General features: G+C 52.3%; 1 protein-coding gene across 2 annotated transcripts; it reads right to left on the bottom strand.

Moving 5' to 3' along the window:
• Window positions 1-8,979: 8,979 nt before the first annotated feature.
• Window positions 8,980-11,720, bottom strand: LOC115649472 (coiled-coil domain-containing protein 166-like). 2 transcript variants are annotated; one of them, XM_030558406.1, is made up of 2 exons: window positions 11,559-11,720; window positions 8,980-10,065 (listed from the first exon to the last, which is right to left on the bottom strand). In XM_030558406.1, the coding sequence occupies exon 2, from the start codon at window positions 10,055-10,057 to the stop codon at window positions 9,212-9,214; it is 846 nt and encodes a 281-aa protein (XP_030414266.1). In that variant the 5' UTR covers window positions 10,058-10,065; window positions 11,559-11,720; the 3' UTR covers window positions 8,980-9,211. The 2 variants fall into 2 exon arrangements, with proteins under 2 accessions (XP_030414266.1, XP_030414265.1); XM_030558405.1 differs by lacking the exon at window positions 11,559-11,720 and adding an exon at window positions 10,688-10,793.
• Window positions 11,721-21,883: the final 10,163 nt, after the last annotated feature.

Here is a 21,883-nt window from a genome sequence, read left to right on the forward strand (position 1 = left end):
TATGCTCTTCTTGATACAGGAGAGAAGAAATCACCCCCAACAGTTAAGGGGGTGAAGCCTCGTACCCCTAAGGCTGGGAGGTCTGCTGCCACCACTGATAAGAAACGTAAGGTAGTGGTGGTTGGAGACTCTCTGCTGAGGGGGACGGAGACACCCATCTGTCGCCCTGACCGTTCATCCCGGGAGGTATGCTGCCTGCCAGGGGCCCGTATCCGAGATGTTACAGAGGCTTTGTCGAGAATTATCCGGCCTTCTGACTACTATCCCATGCTACTCATCCATGTGGGCACAAATGATACTGCGAGGTGTGACGCTGAGCAGATCAAGAGTGACTACAGGGCTCTGGGAGTACGGGTTAAGGAGTTTGGAGCGCAGGTGGTATTCTCTTCGATTCTTCCTGTTGAAGGTAGGGGTCCGGGCAGAAACAGATGCATCGTGGAGGTGAATGCCTGGCTGCGAAGATGGTGTCGCCAGGAGGGCTTTGGCTTCCTCGACCACGGGATGCTATTTGAGGAAGGACTGCTAGGAACAGATGGCGTTCACCTTTCGAAGCGGGGAAAGGCCTTATTTGCGCACAGACTGGCTAACCTAGTAAGGAGGGCTTTAAACTAGGTTCGACGGGGACAGGTGAGCAAAGCCCACAGGTAAGTGGGGAACAAGACCTGGGAGATGGGTTGGAAACAGGAGGGAGCACGGGCTATAATGGCAGAGAGGAAGGAGGGTCAGGGCGAAGCTGGGAGGCAAGATCAAACCAGTATCTTAGATGCCTTTATACAAATGCAAGAAGTATGGGTAATAAGCAGGAAGAACTGGAAGTGCTAATAAATAAATACAACTATGACATTATTGGCATTACTGAAACTTGGTGGGATAATACACACGACTGGAATGTTGGTGTGGATGGGTATAGTTTGCTCAGGAAGGATAGACAGGGGAAAAAGGGAGGAGGTGTTGCCTTATATATTAAAAATGTACACACTTGGACTGAGGTGGAGATGGACATAGGAGACGGAAGGGTGGAGAGTCTCTGGGTTAGGCTAAAAGGGGTAAAAAACACAGGTGATGTCGTGCTGGGAGTCTACTACAGGCCACCTAATCAGGCGGAAGAGGTGGATGAGGCTTTTTTCAAACAACTAAGAAAATCATCCAAAGCCCAAGATTTGGTGGTGATGGGGGACTTCAACTATCCAGATATATGTTGGGAAAATAACACCACGGGGCACAGACTATCCTATAAGTTCCTGGACTGCATTGAAGACAACTTTTTATTTCAGAAAGTTGAAAAAGCTACTAGGGGGGAAGCTGTTCTAGACTTGATTTTAACCAATAGGGAGGAACTTGTTGAGAATTTAAAAGTAGAAGGAAGCTTGGGTGAAAGTGATCATGAAATCATAGAATTTGCTATTCTAAGGAAGGGTAGAAAGGAGTACAGCAGAATAGAGACAATGGATTTCAGGAAGGCGGATTTTGGTAAGCTCAGAGAGCTGATAGGCAAGGTCCCATGGGAATTAAGACTGAGGGGAAAAACAACTGAGGAAAGTTGGCAGTTTTTCAAAGGGACGCTATTAAGGGCCCAGAAGCAAGTTATTCCGATGGTTAGGAAAGATAGAAAATGTGGCAAAAGACCACCTTGGCTTACCCTTGAGATCTTGCGTGACCTACAAAGTAAAAAGGCGGCATATAAAAAATGGAAACTAGGTCAGATCACGAAGGATGAATATAGGCAAATAACACAGGAATGCAGAGGCAAGATTAGAAAAGCAAAGGCACAAAATGAACTCAAACTAGCTATGGGAATAAAGGGAAACAAGAAGACTTTTTATCAATACATTAGAAGCAAGAGGAAGACTAAGGACAGGGTAGGCCCACTGCTCAATGAGGAGGGGGTAACAGTAACGGGAGACTTGGAAATGGCAGAGATGCTTAATGACTTCTTTGTTTCGGTCTTCACTGAGAAGTCTGAAGGAATGTCTAGTATAGTGAATGCTTACGGGAAGAGGGTAGGTTTAGAAGAGAAAATAAGGAAAGAGCAAGTAAAAAATCACTTAGAAAAGTTAGATGCCTGCAAGTCACCAGGGCCTGATGAAATGCATCCTAGAATACTCAAGGAGTTAATAGAGGAGGTATCTGAGCCTCTAGCTATTATCTTTGGGAAATCATGGGAGACGGGGGAGATTCCAGAAGACTGGAAGGGGGCAAATATAGTGCCCATCTATAAAAAGGGAAATAAAAACAACCCAGGAAACTACAGACCAGTTAGTTTAACTTCTGTGCCAGGGAAGATAATGGAGCAGGTAATCAAAGAAATCATCTGCAAACACTTGGAAGGTGGTAAGGTGATAGGGAATAGCCAGCATGGATTTGTAAAGAACAAATCGTGTCAAACTAATCTGATAACGTTCTTTGATAGGATAACGAGCCTTGTGGATAAGGGAGAAGCGGTGGATGTGATATACCTAGAATTTAGTAAGGCATTTGATACGGTTTCGCATGATATTCTTATAGATAAGCTAGGAAAGTACAATTTAGATGGGGCTACTATAAGGTGGGTGCATAACTGGCTGGATAACCGTACTCAGAGAGTAGTTGTTAATGGCTCCCAATCCTGCTGGAAAGGTATAACAAGTGGGGTTCCGCAGGGGTCTGTTTTGGGACCGGTTCTGTTCAATATCTTCATCAACGATTTAGATGTTGGCATAGAAAGTACGCTTATTAAGTTTGCGGATGATACCAAACTGGGAGGGATTGCAACTGCTCTGGAGGACAGGGTCAAAATTCAAAATGATCTGGACAAATTGGAGAAATGGTCTGAGGTAAACAGGATGAAGTTCAATAAAGATAAATGCAAAGTGCTCCACTTAGGAAGGAATAATCAGTTTCACACATACAGAATGGGAAGAGACTGTCTAGGAAGGAGTATGGCAGAAAGAGATCTAAGGGTCATAGTGGACCACAAGCTTAATATGAGTGAACAGTGTGATACTGTTGCAAAAAAAGCAAACATGATTCTGGGATGCATTAACAGGTGTGTTGTAAACAAGACACGAGAAGTCATTCTTCCGCTTTACTCTGTGCTGGTTAGGCCTCAACTGGAGTATTGTGTCCAGTTCTGGGCACCGCATTTCAAGAAAGATGTGGAGAAATTGGAGAGGGTCCAGAGAAGAGCAACAAGAATGATTAAAGGTCTTGAGAACATGACCTATGAAGGAAGGCTGAAGGAATTGGGTTTATTTAGTTTGGAAAAGAGAAGACTGAGAGGGGACCTGATATCAGTTTTCAGGTATCTAAAAGGGTGTCATCAGGAGGAGGGAGAAAACTTGTTCACCTTAGCCTCCAATGATAGAACAAGAAGCAATGGGCTTAAACTGCAGCAAGGGAGATTTAGGTTGGACGTTAGGAAAAAGTTCCTAACTGTCAGGGTAGTTAAACACTGGAATAGATTGCCTAGGGAAGTTGTGGAATCTCCATCGCTGGAGATATTTAAGAGTAGGTTAGATAAATGTCTATCAGGGATGGTCTAGACAGTATTTGGTCCTGCCATGAGGGCAGGGGACTGGACTCGATGACCTCTCGAGGTCCCTTCCAGTTCTAGAGTCTATGAGTCTATGCCACATTTATTATGATAATTTGATTCATGACTAACAACTAATATCTTAATTCTTATACACACACATTATACCTAATACCTATACACACACACACACCCATCAGATGTTCTGCAGCTGCTGCATAGTTACCAGTCCTGATGCACACACATTATACCTAATACCTATACACACACACACACACACACACACACACACACACACATTCACACACACACATCCATCAGATGTTCTGCAGCTGCTGCATAGTTACCAGTCCTGAAGATAGCTTAAGTTCAAAGCTTGATTTTGTAGCTTGGCTTCATAGCTTGTGGCAACTAACTGGCCAGGAAAGCCGGGCACAAGGACAAGCTGGACCTCTGTTGGGCAGGCACTGATGTCCTTCCATGTTGGCAGCAGAATGTTACCCAGAGTCTCTCATCTCACCCTTCTTTTTTATAGGCTTTTAGTCTGGATTCAAAGTCTATAGGTCTTGCTGTGTCACGGTGCCTCTGGGTTTGGATTGATCACCCATCAACTGCAGGCGTGACTTTCAGCCTTGAACCCGGCTTTGATCTTCCTTCTGTTGTTCTGTTGTCCTTTTCTTTTTAGGGTAGATGCTTCTTACTTTGTTTAGGGCTGTTGTCTAGGTCTTCAGCCGTTGGTATTTGAACTTTATCTCATCAGGACAGGCTGGGGCTGGAGGTTGATTCCGTCATCCATACATACCTCATTCACACATCTAAACTAAACTAATAAGATTACAGCAGGGTTTGCAAAAATGAAGGTTGGTGGAAGTTTTTACAAAATGGAGTGAGTGTTTTAAAATGGGGTTTGAATTACAATATGGCAAACAGTGAACAGAAGTTACAATGTAGGCAAGTGTAGTGAATGGTGAACAGAAGTTACATTAGCAATTAAAAACAATTTCATTTATCAGTTCTACAATGGCCATTGGAGTCCTGTTGGTTTCTTTCTTGGGTTTGTCTTGCAGTAGGAAGCTTCTGGGTACACACCTGGCTCTGTTGATCTGTTTCCTTATTTCCTCATGCAGGTATTGTAGTTTTGAGAATGCTTGGTGGAGATTTTGTAGGTGTTGGTCTCTGTCTGAGGAGTTAGAGCAGATGCGGTTGTACCTCAGTGCTTGGCTGTAAACAATGGATCATGTGATGTGCCTGGGATGGAAGCTGGAGGCATGAAGGTAGGCATAGCGGTCGGTAGGTTTTCGATATAGGGTGGTGTTAATGTGACCATCACTTATTTGCACCATGGTGTCTAGGAAGTGGACCTCCCGTGTAGATTGGTCCAGGCTGAGGTTGATGGTGGGGTGGAAGCTGTTGAAATCGTGGTGCAATGCTAACTACCTCAGGCAAACTTTTCCCTTGCATACCGTCTGGATGCTCTCTAAATCTCTTAGCAATATCCTCTGCACATTGTGACATGAAAACCAGTTTAAGTATATCCTTTCCATGATCAGTTTCAGGATCCAAATTCCCATGCTTTCTAACTTCACGAATCAGTCGAGCACAAAAGTCAGAGGGATACTCGTCTGGACGCTGAACACAAGCAGTCACCTTACTCCAATTTGGAGTAGCTTCCCCTGCTTCCCTAATGCCTTTCAAAACAGCTTTCAAAAAATTATCCAAACTTGTCTAGTGAGCTAAATTGTTGGGATTCCACTTAGGGTCATCAATTGGCCAAGATGCATTCAAATGAGTTGCAAATTTTTCTTTTACCTTTTGTCTTTCATCCTCTGTCAGGAGAGTGTCTAATAACTGACATACATCTGCCCAAGTGGGCACATGAGTGGAAAAGATTGTGTAGAACATTCTTTCCACTGCCTCAGGATTGTCTCGTAAGCGAGGCATAGTGTGAAGCCAACTAAGCAAATTTGAAGTTGCAAACAGGATATGGGTGAAAACCATTGCATGTCCCCCAGCAACCAGTGGAACCGGATAAGTTCTCAACGGGGCTTGTAATATCAGGGGTGTCTCAGAAACATCCTCCCTCACAGACTTAAGTGACTGGGGAGGGGGGGTCCGCAAGGGCAAGGATGAGGGCTGCTGTAATATTGGGAGTGTTTGAGAAGTAGCCCCTGGCCAAGTTTGCAAAAGGCTGGCTGAAGGCTGCACAGAGGGGATGAGGCTGCCTGATCCCTCTGAGGATGAGGCAACATCACCCTGAGCCCTCCCTTGATTCTTCTCTGTCCCTAGCCTGCTGTTCTTGAATCCTTGCACTCCGCCGGACAGGGGGATGAACAGGAACAAAGTCGTCCTCCTCCCGGTGTGACTCTGGGGCATATGGTGGGGGATTTTTACAAGAGCTCTCCATACAAACAGCTTCAAAAGCTACTTGTCCCTCCGTGGGTTTATAATTATACCACATAAACAAATAATCCATTTGTCCCAGCCTAAGATCGACCAAAATATCCTTTAAGGAGTTCATCCTATCTGTGGAAAAGGTTCCACACTCCGGCCAGTCTCTAGCTGGGGACAAATGAAAGGTAAATGACAGCCACTGGATCCAACACAAATTTGTCATCTTAGCCTTGGACAATCCAGCTGTCCCGGATATATCCTTCCAATCTCTCAGAATGAGGGATAATGGGGTGTCCCCCGGGCATTTACTGCCACCTTGTCCCATTTCCTGTACCGAGCGCTCACTTACCTAGTTCCCAGGACTCCTGCTCAAAGGGCAAGTGGATGTTGCTGGATTTAAATGGGCTCAGGCTGGTTCATGAGACAATGCCTTATCGCCAGCGTGAGATCCGACTCCTAGGCAAGGCTCCTCTCAATCGAAGAATGCGCGCTGCATTGCGTTCGGAGACGGACTCCCCCGCCGGAGAGTCGGACGAGTCCCACACGGAGTTGCCAAATTTGTCGGGTATCTCTCTTATCCCAGATGGCTCAGGTTTCCCCGACTGCAAAGAGACAGGCAACGACCAGCAAGATTCCCACTATCAAGTTCTTTATTGTAGCATGCCATACAACAGAGAACTGCCCATCTCACTCCATACAGAACCAGCTCCCCTTCACAAATTCAAACTGCTTTTTATTAGCTATTCCGTCGCATCATCACTGTACCTTCCCAGCATTTGTTCCCAGCATACAAAACAAAGAACAACTGTTACTTCTTGATAACTTCATGATTAGTACAAAAAAGAATACATGTTACTTTAAAAAGTGTCTGTAAGCATTTTTCTTTCCCAGCCTCTACATGCATTCTCTTATCTAGTAAAGTCACACAGATATCTGTGCTGGTCTGTCTATCCCAGCCAGTAAATTAACCAGTAGGCCTTGCTGTGTTATTGCTAAGCTGAACTGGGGTGCTAAGCAGAGCTAGGCCAGAACCACACTCATCACTGTGGCAGTGAGTTCTACAATCCAATTACACATTGTGTGAAAAAGTATTTCCTTTCGTTAGTTCTGAATTGTCCACTTTTATTTCACTGAATGTCCCCTTGTTCTTCTGGTATTAGACAGGAAAAAGACCAAATTCTTTAGGAGAAAATCTGAGGGGTTTTTGTTTGTTTGGTATTTCTGGAATCCTGTGATTTAAAAACAAAGATCACAAGAGTGTAGTTAACTATCAGAGGGTAGCCGTGTTAGTCTGGATCTGTAAAAGCAGCAAAGAATCCTGTGGCACCTTATAGACTAACAGACGTTTTGGAGCATGAGCTTTCGTGGGTGAATACCCACTTCTTCAGATGCATGTAATGGAAATATCCAGGGGCAGGTATATATATGTGTGCTAGCAAGCAAGCTAGAGATAACGAGGTCAGTTCAATCAGGGAGGATGAGGCCCTGTTCTAGCAGTTGAGGTGTGAAAACCAAGAGAGGAGAAACTGGTTCTGTAATTGGCAAGCCATTCACAGTCTTTGTTCAATCCTGAGCTGATGGTGTCAAATTTGCAGATGAACTGAAGCTCAGCAGTTTCTCTTTGAAGTCTGGTCCTGAAGTTTTTTTGCTGCAGGATGGCCACCTTAAGGTCTGCTATAGTGTGGCCAGGGAGGTTGAAGTGCTCTCCTACAGGTTTTTGTATATTGCCATTCCTAATGTCTGATTTGTGTCCATTTATCCTTTTCCGTAGAGAAATTTGTGTCCATTTATCCTTTTCCGTATCCTTTTCTCTACAGAAAGGAATGGCAATATACAAAAACCTGTAGGAGAGCACTTCAACCTGCCTGGCCACACTATAGCAGACCTTAAGGTGGCCATCCTGCAGCAAAAAAACTTCAGGACCAGACTTCAAAGAGAAACTGCTGAGCTTCAGTTCATCTGCAAATTTGACACCATCAGCTCAGGATTGAACAAAGACTGTGAATGGCTTGCCAATTACAGAACCAGTTTCTCCTCTCTTGGTTTTCACACCTCAACTGCTAGAACAGGGCCTCATCCTCCCTGATTGAACTGACCTCGTTATCTCTAGCTTGCTTGCTAGCACACATATATATACCTGCCCCTGGATATTTCCATTACATGCATCTGAGGAAGTGGGTATTCACCCACAAAAGCTCATGCTTCAAAACGTCTGTTAGTCTATAAGAGTGTAGTTGTAGCTGTGCTGGTCCTAGGATACCAGAGAGTCAAGGTGGGTGAGATAATATCTTCTATTGGACCAATTTCTGTTGGTGAGAGAGACAAGATTTTGAGCTACACAGAGCTCGTCTTCTTGCAGATATACATTGGGGGCACATTTCTGGGTGGGGGGGATAGTCTGTGTGGCTCAAAAGCTTGTCTTTCTTGCCAAGAGAAGTTGCTCCAATAAAGACTTGTCTCTCTCTAAAGATCACAAGACTCGGCAGGATAGCACAAGAGCTGGCCCAGGATCAATCTCTGTGCAGAGGGACAGCCCAGAGGTTAGAATGCTAGCCCAGAACTCAGAAGACGTGGATTAATTCCATGCCCTGCCACAGGCTGTAAAATGAGGATAACAGATTCATAGATTCACACATTCCAAGACCAGAAGGGACCACTGTGATCATATCTGACATCCATTTAACACAAGACAGAAAACATCGCCTAGAATAGATCCTTTAGAAAAATATTCAACTGTGGCATCACCCTACCTCACAGTGCTGCTTTGTGGATAAATATGTTAAAGTTTGTGAGGCACTTGGATACTTCAGCAATGGGGCCCATATAAGACCCATGCGCGATAGCTGGATAAATTGTTCCCTGCCAATGTCTCACTAAAGCCTTTTGGATCAGATCTTTTTGTTGGAAGTTATAGTTCCTCCCAGTTCAGTATCCTCTGGGAATTTAATTTCCTTCTCAGCTTATTAACAAAGCTGTTACTGAAGAATGTTGACCTAAAGCAGTGGTTCTCAAACTTTTGTACTGGTGACCCCTTTCAGATAGGAAGCCTCTGAGTGTGACCCCCCCTTATAACTTAAAAACACTTTTTTATATATTTAACACCATTATAAATGCTGGAGGCAAAGTGGGGTTTGGAGTGGAGACTGACCACTCTTGATGCCCACATGTGATATCCTCGTGACCCCATGAGGGGTCCCGACCCCCAGTTTGAAGAACCCCTGACCTAAATAATTCTAATACCAAAAGCAAGTCATGGCAGTGAGTAGTGGCCACCTCTCTGTCAGCTCATTCCTGGGGTCACAGTTAGGGCTACTTCTTGCCCTGGTGGGTGTGGTACAGGCGAGCCATGTCTTGCATGTAGCAACGCTCTCGCAGCAGCTGCTGGGCCTGATTCTCTAACCGGCGCTTGTGTAAATGCAGTGTGCGTGATCGCTGGATAAGTTGGTGCAGCTCCTGCCGCAGCTCCTGGTTCTCACATTTCACCTGGTCACTATGCTCCTGCATGCATCGTGCAACCACTTCCTGTGCCTGCTGCAGCAGGCAGAGCACCTGCTGCTGGGACTTCTGCTCAAAGGCAGCCTTCTCTTGCAGGAAATGGCTTTTGGTCTCCTGCAGGTGCTGAGTGTGCTGCTGCCTGGTGGTCACCAGCTCTCCCTGCAGCTCCCTGATGTGGGCAGCCTGCTCCTGCTGCAGTGCCTGGATCTCCCGCAGGCCTTCAACCTCTTTGCGAAGGCGGAGAAGTTCACCCTCTTTGTGCAACAGTTGTTCCCGCAGAGCTGCCTCCTTCCTCTGGTAGAGGGTGAGCAGTTCCTGCTGCTCCCTGTGGATCTCCTCTACGGCCTGCTTGTTCTGATCATTCAGGGAGACGATGGCATCCTGGCGCCGCTGGGCCCGCTTGGCCACATAGCACATGAATTCCTGGCTCTCAGCACGGAGGCGCTGGGCCTCTTGCTGCAGGAACTCGTTCTCCTCCTGAAGCTGAACACGTGCCCCCTTCATGTCCTCCAGCTCCTTGCAAAGGTGGCTGTACTCCTGCTGCAGCAGCACCTCTTCTCTGCTGGCTACAGCCCCCTCAGCAGCTCCCTCCAGGGGTGCAGCCACAGCTGGCTGCCCCTTCTGCTCTTGCTGCAGTTTCTGCCTTCTCTTGGGGGGCATAGTGCGTCCTCAAGAGAGACAGAATGGAAAAAGATATAGTAAAAGACAGCTCAACAGCCTACACACACCTCTCCCCAGGGAGCAGCAAGAGCAGCTCACAGACCAGGGGAGCTGAGGGATGAACCCTAATGCCCCCCGGTACCAGCCCCCTGCTCCCCTCTCCCCATGCCATGGCCCTGGATCCCCCCTACTTGTGCCCCCTGGGCCCCCCCACTGGTACCAGCCCCCTGCTCCCCTCACCCAGTGCCCCTAGCCCCTCCCCCATGCCAGGGCCCTGGCTCCCCCCCCATACCAGCCCCCTGCTTCCCTCCCCCTGTGCCCCTGGCCCCTCCCCCCATGCCCGGACCTTGGCTCCCCCCTTACTCATGCCCCCTGCCCAGTACCAGCCCCCTGCTCCCCTCCCCCCATGCCATGTCCCTGGCTCCTCCCCACTTGTGCCCCCCACTGGTACCAGCCTCCTGCTCCCCTCACCCTGTGCCCTGCCCCTCCCCTCCCCCATGCCAGGGCCCTGGCTCCGCCCACTTGTGCCTGCCCGGGACCCCCAGTACCAGCCCCCTGCTCCCCTCACCCAGTGCCCCTGGCCCCTCCCCCCACTGTAAACTGCTGCGTTTTCGGGCCCCTCAGCCTGACCTGGTCCCGCGCCTCTTCCCCGTTGCCTGGAGACGGGACAGCTCCGCCTCCCGGCCCGGGGCGAGGGCGGGGACGGGGCTGCCCTGGCTCCTCCCCCAACTTAACAAGACGGAATATTTATGAGGCCGGCCTCCCCCCATGGCCCCGCTGCCCCTCCCGCCTCCCCCACAGACAGACCCCCCCCCGCGTGGGGGCGGGGCGCCCCTACACACCCACACCTGGGGGGGGAGCGCTTGTTCTCCCCCCCCCTTGGCAGCGCCCCCCTCCCCCGCTCCAGCCCTGGAGCTCAGCCCGGGCCCGCAGGACAAGCCGAGCGGACCGTCCGCAGCTGCCTGAACACCCGTGCTAGGCGCGCGGCTCGGCCTCGCCCTCGCCCTGGGGGCTGGGCAGCCATCCCGCCCCCACGGCCGGAGCCCCGCAGCCATGCCAGCCGGCTCGGGTTACCGCCAAACCGCACCCCGTGCCCTGAGGCCCCTGCACCCCCCCTCAGTTCTTCCCCAGGCCCCCTGCTCCTGCCCCCCCCACGCCCTGTCACTGCGCTGGGACAAGGGGTGAGGTGCAGAAGGGGGTGCGGGCTCCAGGGTGGGCCAGAGATGAGGGGTTCAGGCTGTGGGAGGGGGCTCAGGGCTGGCACTAAGGGGTTCAGGGCTGGGACAAGGGGTTGGGGTGCAGGGGGGGTGGGCTCTGGGGTGGGGCTGCGGGTTTGGAGTGCAGGAGGGGGCTCAGGGCTGGGGTTGAGGTATGGGAGGGGGTGCAGTGTACAGGCTCCGGGGAGGGGGGGAATTTGGGTGCAAGAGGGGGCTCAGGGCTACAGCAGGGGGTTGGGATGTGGGAAGGGGTTGGGGCGCAGGCAGCAGGAGGGGGTTCTGACCTGGGGCAGAGGTTTGTGGTGTGGGCTCAGGTGGTTCTCAGGCTGCAGCATAGGCGCCGACTCGGGGTGTGCCGGGGCTGGAGCACCAACAGGGAAAAACTGGTGGCTGCTCAGCACCCACGGGCAGCTCCCCACCCAGCTCGCCTCCTGAGCACTCGGCATGCCTGCTTTTCCCCCCTCGCTCCCAGTGCTTGCACCACAAAACAGCTGTTTCGCACAGCTGGGTGGGCGGGGGGGGGGAGGAAGGTGAATGGGGCACTGTGATGAAGTGGGACTGGTTTTAATGTTTCCTCTGAATACTGTGTTGATGCCTCAGTTCTGGCTGACCCTCTGTTGCTTGGCAACTAAGGGCCAGGCCCTACACCCCCACCCTTCCCCCACAAGGGGATGCTAAAGGTGTTGGAGACAGAGAGATCAGGTGACCTCCTGGCCCGGGAGAGAGACAGCCCAGAGAGGAGGGGCTGGAGGAGGTTTTGGTAGTTTTTTGGAAGCTAGCTGGAAAATGTAGGGGAGTCCCGACAGGGCTTGGCCTCCCAGCGGGGCTGTGGCCTCCCTGGGGCCCAGATGGACCTAACTAAAGGGGGTCCTGTTGCCTGTACCAACAAGACCTGTTTTGGACTGTGTTCCTGTTGTCTAAATAAACCTTTGTTTTACTGGCTGGCTAAGAGTTGTGAAGTGGGGGGTGCAGGACCCAGTGGCTTCCCCAGGACCCTGCCTCAGCAGACTCACTTTGGGAAGCGCATGGAGGGGCACATGCTGAATGCACCTAGGAGAGACCCAGAAGGTGAAGCCGTGTGAGCTTCTTGCCCTGGAGACAGTCTGCTCCGAGGGAGAGGATGCTCCCCAAAGTCCTGTCTGGCTTTGTAGGGAGCAGTTCCAGAGCAGCACCCAGGGACTCCGTAACAGGCACGCTCGGGGAACAGGTGGGGCCAGGGCAGGGATTTGGGGAAGGGGTTGGAATGGGGGTGGGAGTAGGGGACGGGGAAAGGGTGGAGTCAGGGCAGAGGGGAGTGAGCATCCATTGGCATGAGGGAAATTTGGTGCTTATGGTCTGCGGCATAGCTCCCTACCTGCCCTGGCTCTGCATGGCTTCTAGAAGCGGCCGGCATGTTTGGCTCCTAGGTGCAGGGGTGGGCAGGCAGCTCTGTGCGCTGCCCTCAAGCACTACCCCTGCAGCTCCCATTGGCTGCAGTTCCGGCATAGGAACACTGGGTCCTGGCCCCAGGCCCGGGAGTCCTGGCCACCAGCTCCATACCTCTGCTTCTGGCACCCTATGCAGCCGCCGGCCCCATGCCTCCACTTCTGGCCATGCACGTGACTGCTGGCCCTGTGCCTGAGGGTCCTGGCTGCCTGCCCTGCGCTTGCCCCCAGATGTGGCCACAGCCTTGGCTCCCTTACCTCTGTCTGGGTCCCCCCCCCACCCCCCGGAGACACGGCACTGCTCATGGCCCCAGTTCTTGGGGTTGGGGGGGGGGATGGACAGGAGGCAAGGGAGGTGGCTTTCAGTACCCCCACTAATAAAATGTTCCGGCACCATTGGCTCCCAGCCACTGGGAGCTGTGGAGCCGGCACTCAGGGCGGGGGCAGCATGTGAAGCTCCCCTGATCACCCCTGTGTCTAGGGGCTGCAGGGACATGCCCGACCACCTGGAGCCAGGGCAGGCAGGGAGCCTGCCTTAGCCCCGCTACGGCGCTGTGACGAAGTGGGAATGTTCTTCTTCGAGTGGTTGTTCATGTCCATTCAAAGTAGGTGTGCGCGCACCGCGTGCATGCTAGCCGGAAGATTTTCCCTAGCAGCCTCTGTAGGGTCGGCCCGGGCGCCCCCTGGAGTGGCGCCACCACGGCACCCTATAAAGGGGCCCTCCGACCAGGGCCGTCCTTAGGATTTATGGTGCCCTAGGCGGGATTATTAAACTGGTGCCCCGTGCCTGTCTTGCTCTTAGCAACACAAACATAAGCTTACAGTATTGGAAAACTTGCCACAGGCATGTTACTAAAACCAGTTTAACTTAATTAAGCACACTGTAATACTGACGAACTAACACTAAAAAGTCGCACTATAGAAAAAATTCTGATTTGACAGAATGATGCAAATAATATATTTTTTTAAATTTGTCAACATTTTATTGGAAATTTATATGAAGAGGTATTGAAACAAGGATTAGTTTTTAATTAAAAGCAGTCTTTCTGGCTTTTTTGGCGGCAAAATCAGTAATAATGTCATCGTATGACAAAGACAAAGTGATGTCTTGTTCGATTGTAAGAATAGCAAGACCAGTCAAGGTTCCTGACTCATTGTAGAGTGCAGATAGTTTTTAATGAGCTTTAGTTTTGAGAAACTCTATTCTCCTGATGCTACTGTTACAGGAATTGTCAGTAGAATACGAGTGGCAAGTTTGCTGGTATGAATAAACTGTACAATGTCCATCACTGATTTTGCATGTGGCAACAACTCAGTTCTTCGTACAGTTCAAGTCCATTTAAATCAAAATGATCACCGTGCTTCAGGAGGCTCTCTAGGTCAGGGATCCACAACGTGGTGCCCGCGGGTGCCATGGCGCCCACAGGGGCTTCTCAGTGCACCCACATACTGGCCGGAGGACGAGCATCTGCAGAAATGTCGCCGAAATTCGGTGGCATTTTGGTGCCAATGCCTCTGGATGACACTGCTTGCCATCGAATTTAGGCAGCATTTCTGCGGATGCTCGTCCACCACCACGGTCCCCGCCAGATGAAAAAGGTTGGTGACCACTGTTCTAGGTTCTTGCACTTTGTCATTAGTTGCTCTTGTTTTCCTATTTCGTTGAATTTAGTACCACTCAGCTTGCTGTCAGCTGAATGAATAGAACCCCAGGCCGACAGCGGGTTGAGTGGCTCAGCTGGGGTCTCAGCCGCCGGCCTGCTGAGCCTGCTGCCAGCCTGGGGTTCCTTGGGGGTCTCCAGGCCAGCAGCGGGTGCTGAATGGGGCTGGCAGCTGGGACCCTCAGTGGCAATGGGGCAGCAGCCGGAATCCCAGAGCAGCGGCGGGCTGAGCCATTCAGCCCATCACTGCGTGGCATCAAAAATCAGCTCATGTGCCACCTTTGGCACATGTGCCGTAGGTTGCCGACCCCTGCTCTATACACTAGTAAGGAGATGAGCATATTACAGTTGTTGGAGGGCTCTATTTAGCAGTAACAGGCTATAGGAAAGTCAGTCAACATTTTTTGTTTCTCTGATGAAAACTGGCCCACTCCCTTCCCCATTCCAAAATTGTCACAAATAATTGTCAACAACTTAATTTTCTGTTTTTGGCTAAGATATTGATTTTTTTTTTTAAAAAATATATATTGAAATTGAATTCAGGATTCTTAGCAAGCATTTTTAGCAAAAAAATTTGCTCAATGACAATCAAAATGGCAACACAGTACTGCTTGCATGCTTGGCTCACCCCCCCCCCCCAGCCTGCTGGTTCAACAGCTGCAGTAGAAGAGGAGAGGTGGAAAACTGCAGGACCCCAAAATCCACATCTTGGGGTGCAGAGCAGCAACAGCAGCAGCAAATCCTCAGGTCTGATCACACACCAATGGGCACCACCGCCAGCTCAACGGACCATGGTGAAGTTAGCACAGCATCTGATCTCAGGGACGGGGCACCCATGGAGCCACAGCAGCTCATCCTGCCCTGTGCAGCTCCCCCCGGATGAGATGGATCACTGCCAGTCCGGGGGAGAGATGCACTCCCCAGCTAGGGTGACCAGATCCAAATGTCCTGATTTTATAGGGCCAGTCTCGATATTTGGGGCTTTATATAGGCACCAATTACCCCCAGTATGAAAAATCAGGATGGGAGGTGAGGTGCAATAGGAGCCTATATAAGAAAAAGACCTAACATATGGGACTGTCTCTATAAAAGTGGGACATCTGCTCACCCTACTGCAACCCCCTGTCCTGATTTTTCGCACATGCTATCTGGCTATCCCCAGTCCAGCCATGTGTGACCATTCCAATCCTGGCTGCCTGCAAGGAAGTGAGTCACTTTCACTGTCATTCCTCAGCAGGTAGGCAGCCAGCCTCACCTCCCCCCCCAGCACCTCACCCAACACAGCCCTGACAGCCCTCACGCCAGGGGAAAGAGTCACACTCACAGGTGAGCATAGGCAGCAAGTTTGTATAATTTTTGGTGGTGCCCAAAATGGTGGTGCCCGCCCCCCTCTCCCCCGCTGTCGCCCTGTAAGCCGATATAAAATGAAGCTACAATGCGTTGGCACCACAAGATTACAAGGGTCAATTAAAAGTGTAAACTCAGAAGCAGCACTTGCCTGCTTCAATATACAGTATTATATTTTGTTGCACTTGTGAAAAAGTGGGAATGTTCTAAATGTTTTCTCTGAATACTGTGTGGGTGCCTCAGTTTCCCCTGCAAGGTGCCAATTGAAGGTGCTGGGGACAAAGAGATCAGAAGAGATCCAGAAGAGATACAAAGGCTAGAGGAGGGAGTGTCAGTTTGGAGCTGGCTGGGGAAATGGGGAGAGGCCCAGAACTTGGGTCTAGGCTCCCCACCCTCCAAGATGGACCTGACTGAGGGGTCCTGTTTTCTGTACCTACAAGCTTTGTTTTAGACTGTGATCCTGTCATCTAATAAACCTTCTGTTTTACTGGCTGGCTGACAGTCACGTCTGACTGCAGAGTTGGGATGCAGGAACCTCTGGTTGCCCCAGGACCTGCCTGGACAGACTTGCTGCGGAAAGCGCACAGTGTGGAAGGGCATGCTGAATGCTCTGAGGCCAGACCCAGGAAGGTGTAAGCATCTTGCTCTGGAGACAGTATGCTCAGAGAGAGGAGGCTCCCCCAGAGTCCTGACTGGCTTTGTATGGAGTAGTTCCAAAGCATCCCAGCATCCTCTTCCACACCATGCACTTCCCGGAAGTCCAAACAGGCACTGACACTCTCTCCTCTGGCCTTTGTCTCTTTTCCAGGCATTAGGAGGCCACCTGATCTCTTTGTTCTCCAACACCTTCAGTTGGCACCTTGCAGGAGAGCGACCCAGGCCATCAGTTGCCTGGAGACAGGATTTCAGCCATTCTCTATGCAAACGGCATCACACTGGCACTCTAGGGCTCTACAACAATCACACATCTTTATCCCACCATCTAGATCCTTGAGAAATGCATAGGGGAAACTGAGGCACCCACACAGTATTCAGAGAAAACATTAAGAACATTCCCACTTTGTAACACCTGTATACTTTAAAGGGTGTAAAATAATCAAGTATTGTGCTAAACACAATGATACTCCAAACTGACCACCAAATTTAAGTTGCATGTTTTTCCCCTCAAGTGAGGGCTCTGGGATGGGGCTAGGGATGAGGGGTTCACACTGCAGCAGAGTGCTCAGGGTTGGGGTGCTGGGGGCGCAGGCTCTGGGGTGGGGCAGGGCTCGGGATAAGGAACTTGGGATGCAAACAGGCTGCCCAGGGCTGGGGCCAGAGAGGACTCTCCCCACTCCTTACTGGCAGAAGCAAGCTCCAGGGAAGGGACCCCTCCTCTCTCTCCTGCCCCCCACCCGCAGCACACTCACTCTGCACCACAGTCACTGCACATGCTCCTAGTGACTCTCTCAGGTCCAGAAAGCCCACTCGCCTCCCCTATGATGGGTACCAGGGCGGGGGGGTTGCCATCATGTGTGGCCTCCCCATCCCTGCTGCTGCCACTGAGTGCCGGGTGGGGGCGGGGGAGAGAGCTCCCAAGCATGTGTGTGCCTCCTTCCCCCTCCTCTCTTCCTCTTCCCCTCCCCCAGTGCTCCAAGAGGCTGCCTCCCAATGATCTCTATAGCCTTAGGCAAAAGCAGCCCAAACAAAGGAGAGAGGCACTGGCTGTTTTCTTTCAGCCAGGGAAGTTCTGAGGTGGGGGCAGAGGAGAAACCCAGCTCCAAATATTGGTGGAGCACAGCCCCCAGCCTTGAATATTCCTGGTGCTTGAGCACCTTGAGCCCCTATAAGCTTTCACCTCTGCAGGTGAGTTCCTTCCCCTACCCCTTCCCAGAGACTTCCCAGCAGCCAATCTCCTCCTTCAGACTGTGCTGCATTCGGCTCTCTCTAGGACCCAGCAGCCCTGCTCTTACATTCTCCACTGCTTCCCCTCTGTCTGGGCTCCCTGCAGAGCGGTGCCCCCAGACCTTTTGGTACCCTAGGCGGCTGCCTATTCTGCCTATGGCTAAGGACAGCCCTGCCTCCGACCCTTCACCCCCTCAGTTCCTTCTTACCACTGGTGACGGCTAGCTGGAACTTCTCTTGCGCATAGCAGGTTGGCAGTGTCCTATCCTTACTGTTTAGTCCGTGTATTCAGTTACATTATAGTTAGTTAAGTAGATCTTTGTATACAGTTCTTCGTAGTTGGGGGGTTCCCCCCACCACCTGAGTCTTTGTCGCTCACTGGGGCATGCCTGGGTCCCCCGGGTTCAAACTCTGCAAGGACTGCGGGAAATTCATGCCCAGGAGTGACCCGCACTCTGCTTGTTTGAGGTACCTCGGAGAGAGCCACCAAAAGGACCTGTGCTCTATCTGTAGAGGCTTCCACCCGCGAACTCTTAAGGACGAGGCTCAAAGACTTAGAGTCCTCCTGATGGAGTCGGCCCTGCGGCCACCCTCAGACCCGGAACCGGTCAAGGTGGTGCCCAGCACGTCGTCCTCAGTGCAGAGCGCCCCGGCACCAGCATCAAGATTTAGGGCCCAGCCCAAGTCAAAAACCCGGCACCAGACGGAGTCTGGTCATAGGAAGTCGGCCTCAGTGCAGCACCGCTCACCTTCGCCGGTGCCTGCCAAGAGAAGGAAGCCAGTGAGAGATCGGTCACCCCACCAGGATCCGAGGCCAACGTCATCTGTGGCTACAATCGGACAGGCTGGGCTACAGCCCTCGCCGGTTCCGTCGACTCCCGCATCGTGGAGAGGGCGGTCAAGTCTGGACCAGCCTAATTCCCCGGACCTCAGCGGAGACATACGCCCCCCGTCGACGCTGGAGGCATTCAAGGTGGCCTCAGATCTAATGGGTCTCCTGGTGCCGGCCTCCCCACATTGTAGGGAGTTGCCTACTGTGGTCCGTCCCCCAGTGCAATCTAGGGGCAAGCCGGCTATGCTGTTGCCTCCCTCCCCGCACCGCGCCGTGAAGGTGGCACCGGACCAGATGAGAGGCTCCCCGCCAGCTCCGCACCGCTCTCCATCGGCACCGGGTGCTGCTCCCCCCAGGTCCTCATACTCAGAGACCTCAGACTCAGAGGCAGACTCCTATCGCTCCAGCCGGTCGCAGAGCAGGAGATTGGTTTCGGGGGCGAGCCACCAATGTTACCTGCAGTGGCAGCAACAATGGCAGCCACCCTCGCAGTGGCCGTTTTGGACTCCCTGGGTCTACCATCAGTCAGTAAGCCAGGCGTTTGGTCCTTGATCACGGTCAGCCTCGGTGTCCTCGACGTCGGTGGCCCCGGCGCAGCTGCCTCCTCCACCGGCACCGTCGCCGGGCAGGGGTGTGCCATTGCCAAGTTCAGCACCCCCTAGCCGGGCAGCGGCACCAGCAACGGCTTCAGTTCGGGCTCCGCCGGCATTGCATGATACGCCAAGCTGCTCACTGGTGACCCTGGTACCGGTCGCGGTGCCGCATTTAGACTCAGAACCAGCACTGCAACCTCAATACTGTGTGCTGCAGGACCCCGAGGGGCCGCATGCACCGGAGGAAGGGCCACTCCATGTAATCTCCTCGTCATCCTCCCCGGACGAGGCGGTCTCGGGCACGGCTGTGGCACCAGCCCTAGAGGACTCTCGAATCCTCCAACAATTGCTTCAGCGAGCAGCTCAGAGCCTCGCAATCCAAGCGGAGGAAACTGAGGTGGATGCGGACCCTGTAGTGGACATCCTGACTCCCTCAGGGCCATCCAGGGTGGCCCTCCCGCTGAGAAAGACTATAGCAGATACGTCCCGCACCCTGTGGCAAACACCAGCCTCATTGGCCCCTACTGCCAAGAGGACAGAGTGGCACTACTTCGTCCCCTGTAAAGGGCACGAACGCCTATACACCCATCCTTCCCAGACTCCCTAGTAGTAGATGCGGCCAACCAGCGGGAGCGTCAAGGGTTTCAGGGATCAACACCGAAGAGCAGGGACGTGAAAAGACGAGCTGTTTGGTAGAAAGGTGTACTCCACGGAGGGCCTACAACTCCACGTTGCCAACCAGCAGGCAATAGTAAGCCGATATGGCCACAACACGTGTTTGGCCATGTCAAAGGTTGCGGAGCTCCTTTCCCAGGACTCAAGGTCAGAGTTTTCGGCCTTAGTGGAGGAGGGCAAACTGATCTCCCGAGCCTCTCTCCAGGCCGCCCTAGATGCAGCGGACTCAGCCTCGCGCACCCTGGCCACAGGCCTGGTCATGCGGCAGGGAGCCTGGCTCCAGGTCTTGGGCCTGCCCTATGAAGTCCAGCAGACAATTCAAGACCTCCCCTTTGAAGGGCAGATGCTGTTTTCGGAGAAAACGGACAAACATCTGCATAGCTTAAAGGACTCGAGGGCCACGCTTCGCTCGCTGGACTTGCATACCCCTGCGACCCAGCGCAGACAATTTAGGCCGCAGGCGGCCCCTCGCCCATACCAGCCACAGACTCGCCAGGAGCTGGAGTGCAGGCGGGGCAGAAATGGTAGGAGGCATCACCAACGCCGCCCCTCTGGCCAGGCGTCTGGTCAATCGAGACCACCATCAGGGCCTAGACCCCCTATTTGATGGTATAGTCGAGGGCGACCTACCAATCGAGACTCTGGATCATTCTACCCCTACCTTTGGGTCACGTCTGTCCCACTTCTACCGTGCCTGGTCCTGAATCACATTGGACAGATGGTAGAAAGAGGATATTCTATCCAGTTCTCCTCCTCCCGCCCCACCAGCCCCCCTCTCCGTTCCTCTTCAGGGACCCATCTCACGAGCAACTTCTAATTCAAGAAGTGAAGTCCCTCACAGAGGCAGGGGCGGTGGAGGAAGTCCCGCGGGAGCTCAGGGGCAAAGGCTTCTATTCCTGGTATTTCCTAATACTGAAGGCAAAAGGGGGCCTGAGACCCATCCTAGACTTGCAGCGGCTGAACAAGTTTGTGCGAAAACTCAAGTTCCGCATGGTCTCCCTGTGCTCGATAATCCCCTACATGGATCCAGGAGATTGGTATGCCGCCCTCGTCTTAAAGGACGCCTATTTCCACATTGCCATAATTCCCCAGCACCATTGGTACCTCAGGTTCGTCGTGGCCGGTGTCTATCTGCAGTTCACGGTGCTCCCGTTCAGCTTGTCAGCTGCTCCCAGGGTCTTCACAAAGTGCATGGCAGTCGTGGCAGCCTTCTTGCGCAGGCAGGGCATGCAGGTATTCCCCTACCTGGACGACTGGCTCATAAAGGGCTGCTCCAAGGAGCAGGTAGAGACCTAGGTGTTGTTCATCAGGCGGACCTTTCTCGATCTCGGCCTCCTCTTAAACGAAGCCAAGTCCACCCTGTCTCCGACACAACGAATAGAGTTCATAGGAGCAGTTCTGGACTCCACCCATGCCAAAGCGTACCTACGAGAATCCAGGTTCCGTGCAATTTCCGAGCTCATCCTCGGACTGCACTGCACCTCGATTACCATGGCACCCATTTGCCTCCGGCTGTTGGGCCACATGGCGGCGTGCACCTATATGGTGGTCCATGCCAGACTCTGGCTTCACCCACTACAGTCCTGGTTAGCGACAGTTTATCACCCGGCCAGCGACCCCCTGTTCTCAGTAGTGTCCATTCCCTGCTTGGTGCTGAGCTCGATGCTGTGGTGGCTCGACCCACGGAAAGTCTGCATGAGTGTCCCCTTTGCTGCCCCGCAGCCCTCCCTCTCCCTGGTGACGGATGCCTCGGATCGAGGTTGGGAGGCACACCTGGGATACCTCAGGACGCAGGGCTTGTGGTCGCCGGAGGACCTTGAGTTGCATATCAATGTCAGGGAGCTGAGAGTGGTCCGCCTGGCGTGTTTGACCTTCTGGTCTCACCTGGCCAGCAGGTGTATTCAGTCCTTTCGGACAACACAGCGGCAGTTTCTTATATCAACAAACAGGGGGGTGCACGCTCCTCTCCCCTGTGCAGTGAAGCCCTCGTGCTGTGGGATTTCTGCGTTCACAATGCCACCCACCTGACAGTGTTCTACCTTCCAGGGGAGCAGAACGGTTTGGCGGACACCCTCAGCTGCTCGTTCCAGGGTCACAAGTGGTCCCTCCGATGGGATATGATGCGCTCAATTTTCCAGCTCTAGGGCTTTTCCTGGTTAGACCTGTTTGCTTCGAGGTACACCTTCCTACAGT

The sequence above is a fragment of the Gopherus evgoodei genome, chromosome 3 (assembly GCF_007399415.2).
Source record: "Gopherus evgoodei ecotype Sinaloan lineage chromosome 3, rGopEvg1_v1.p, whole genome shotgun sequence".
Lineage (NCBI taxonomy): Eukaryota > Metazoa > Chordata > Testudines > Testudinidae > Gopherus > Gopherus evgoodei.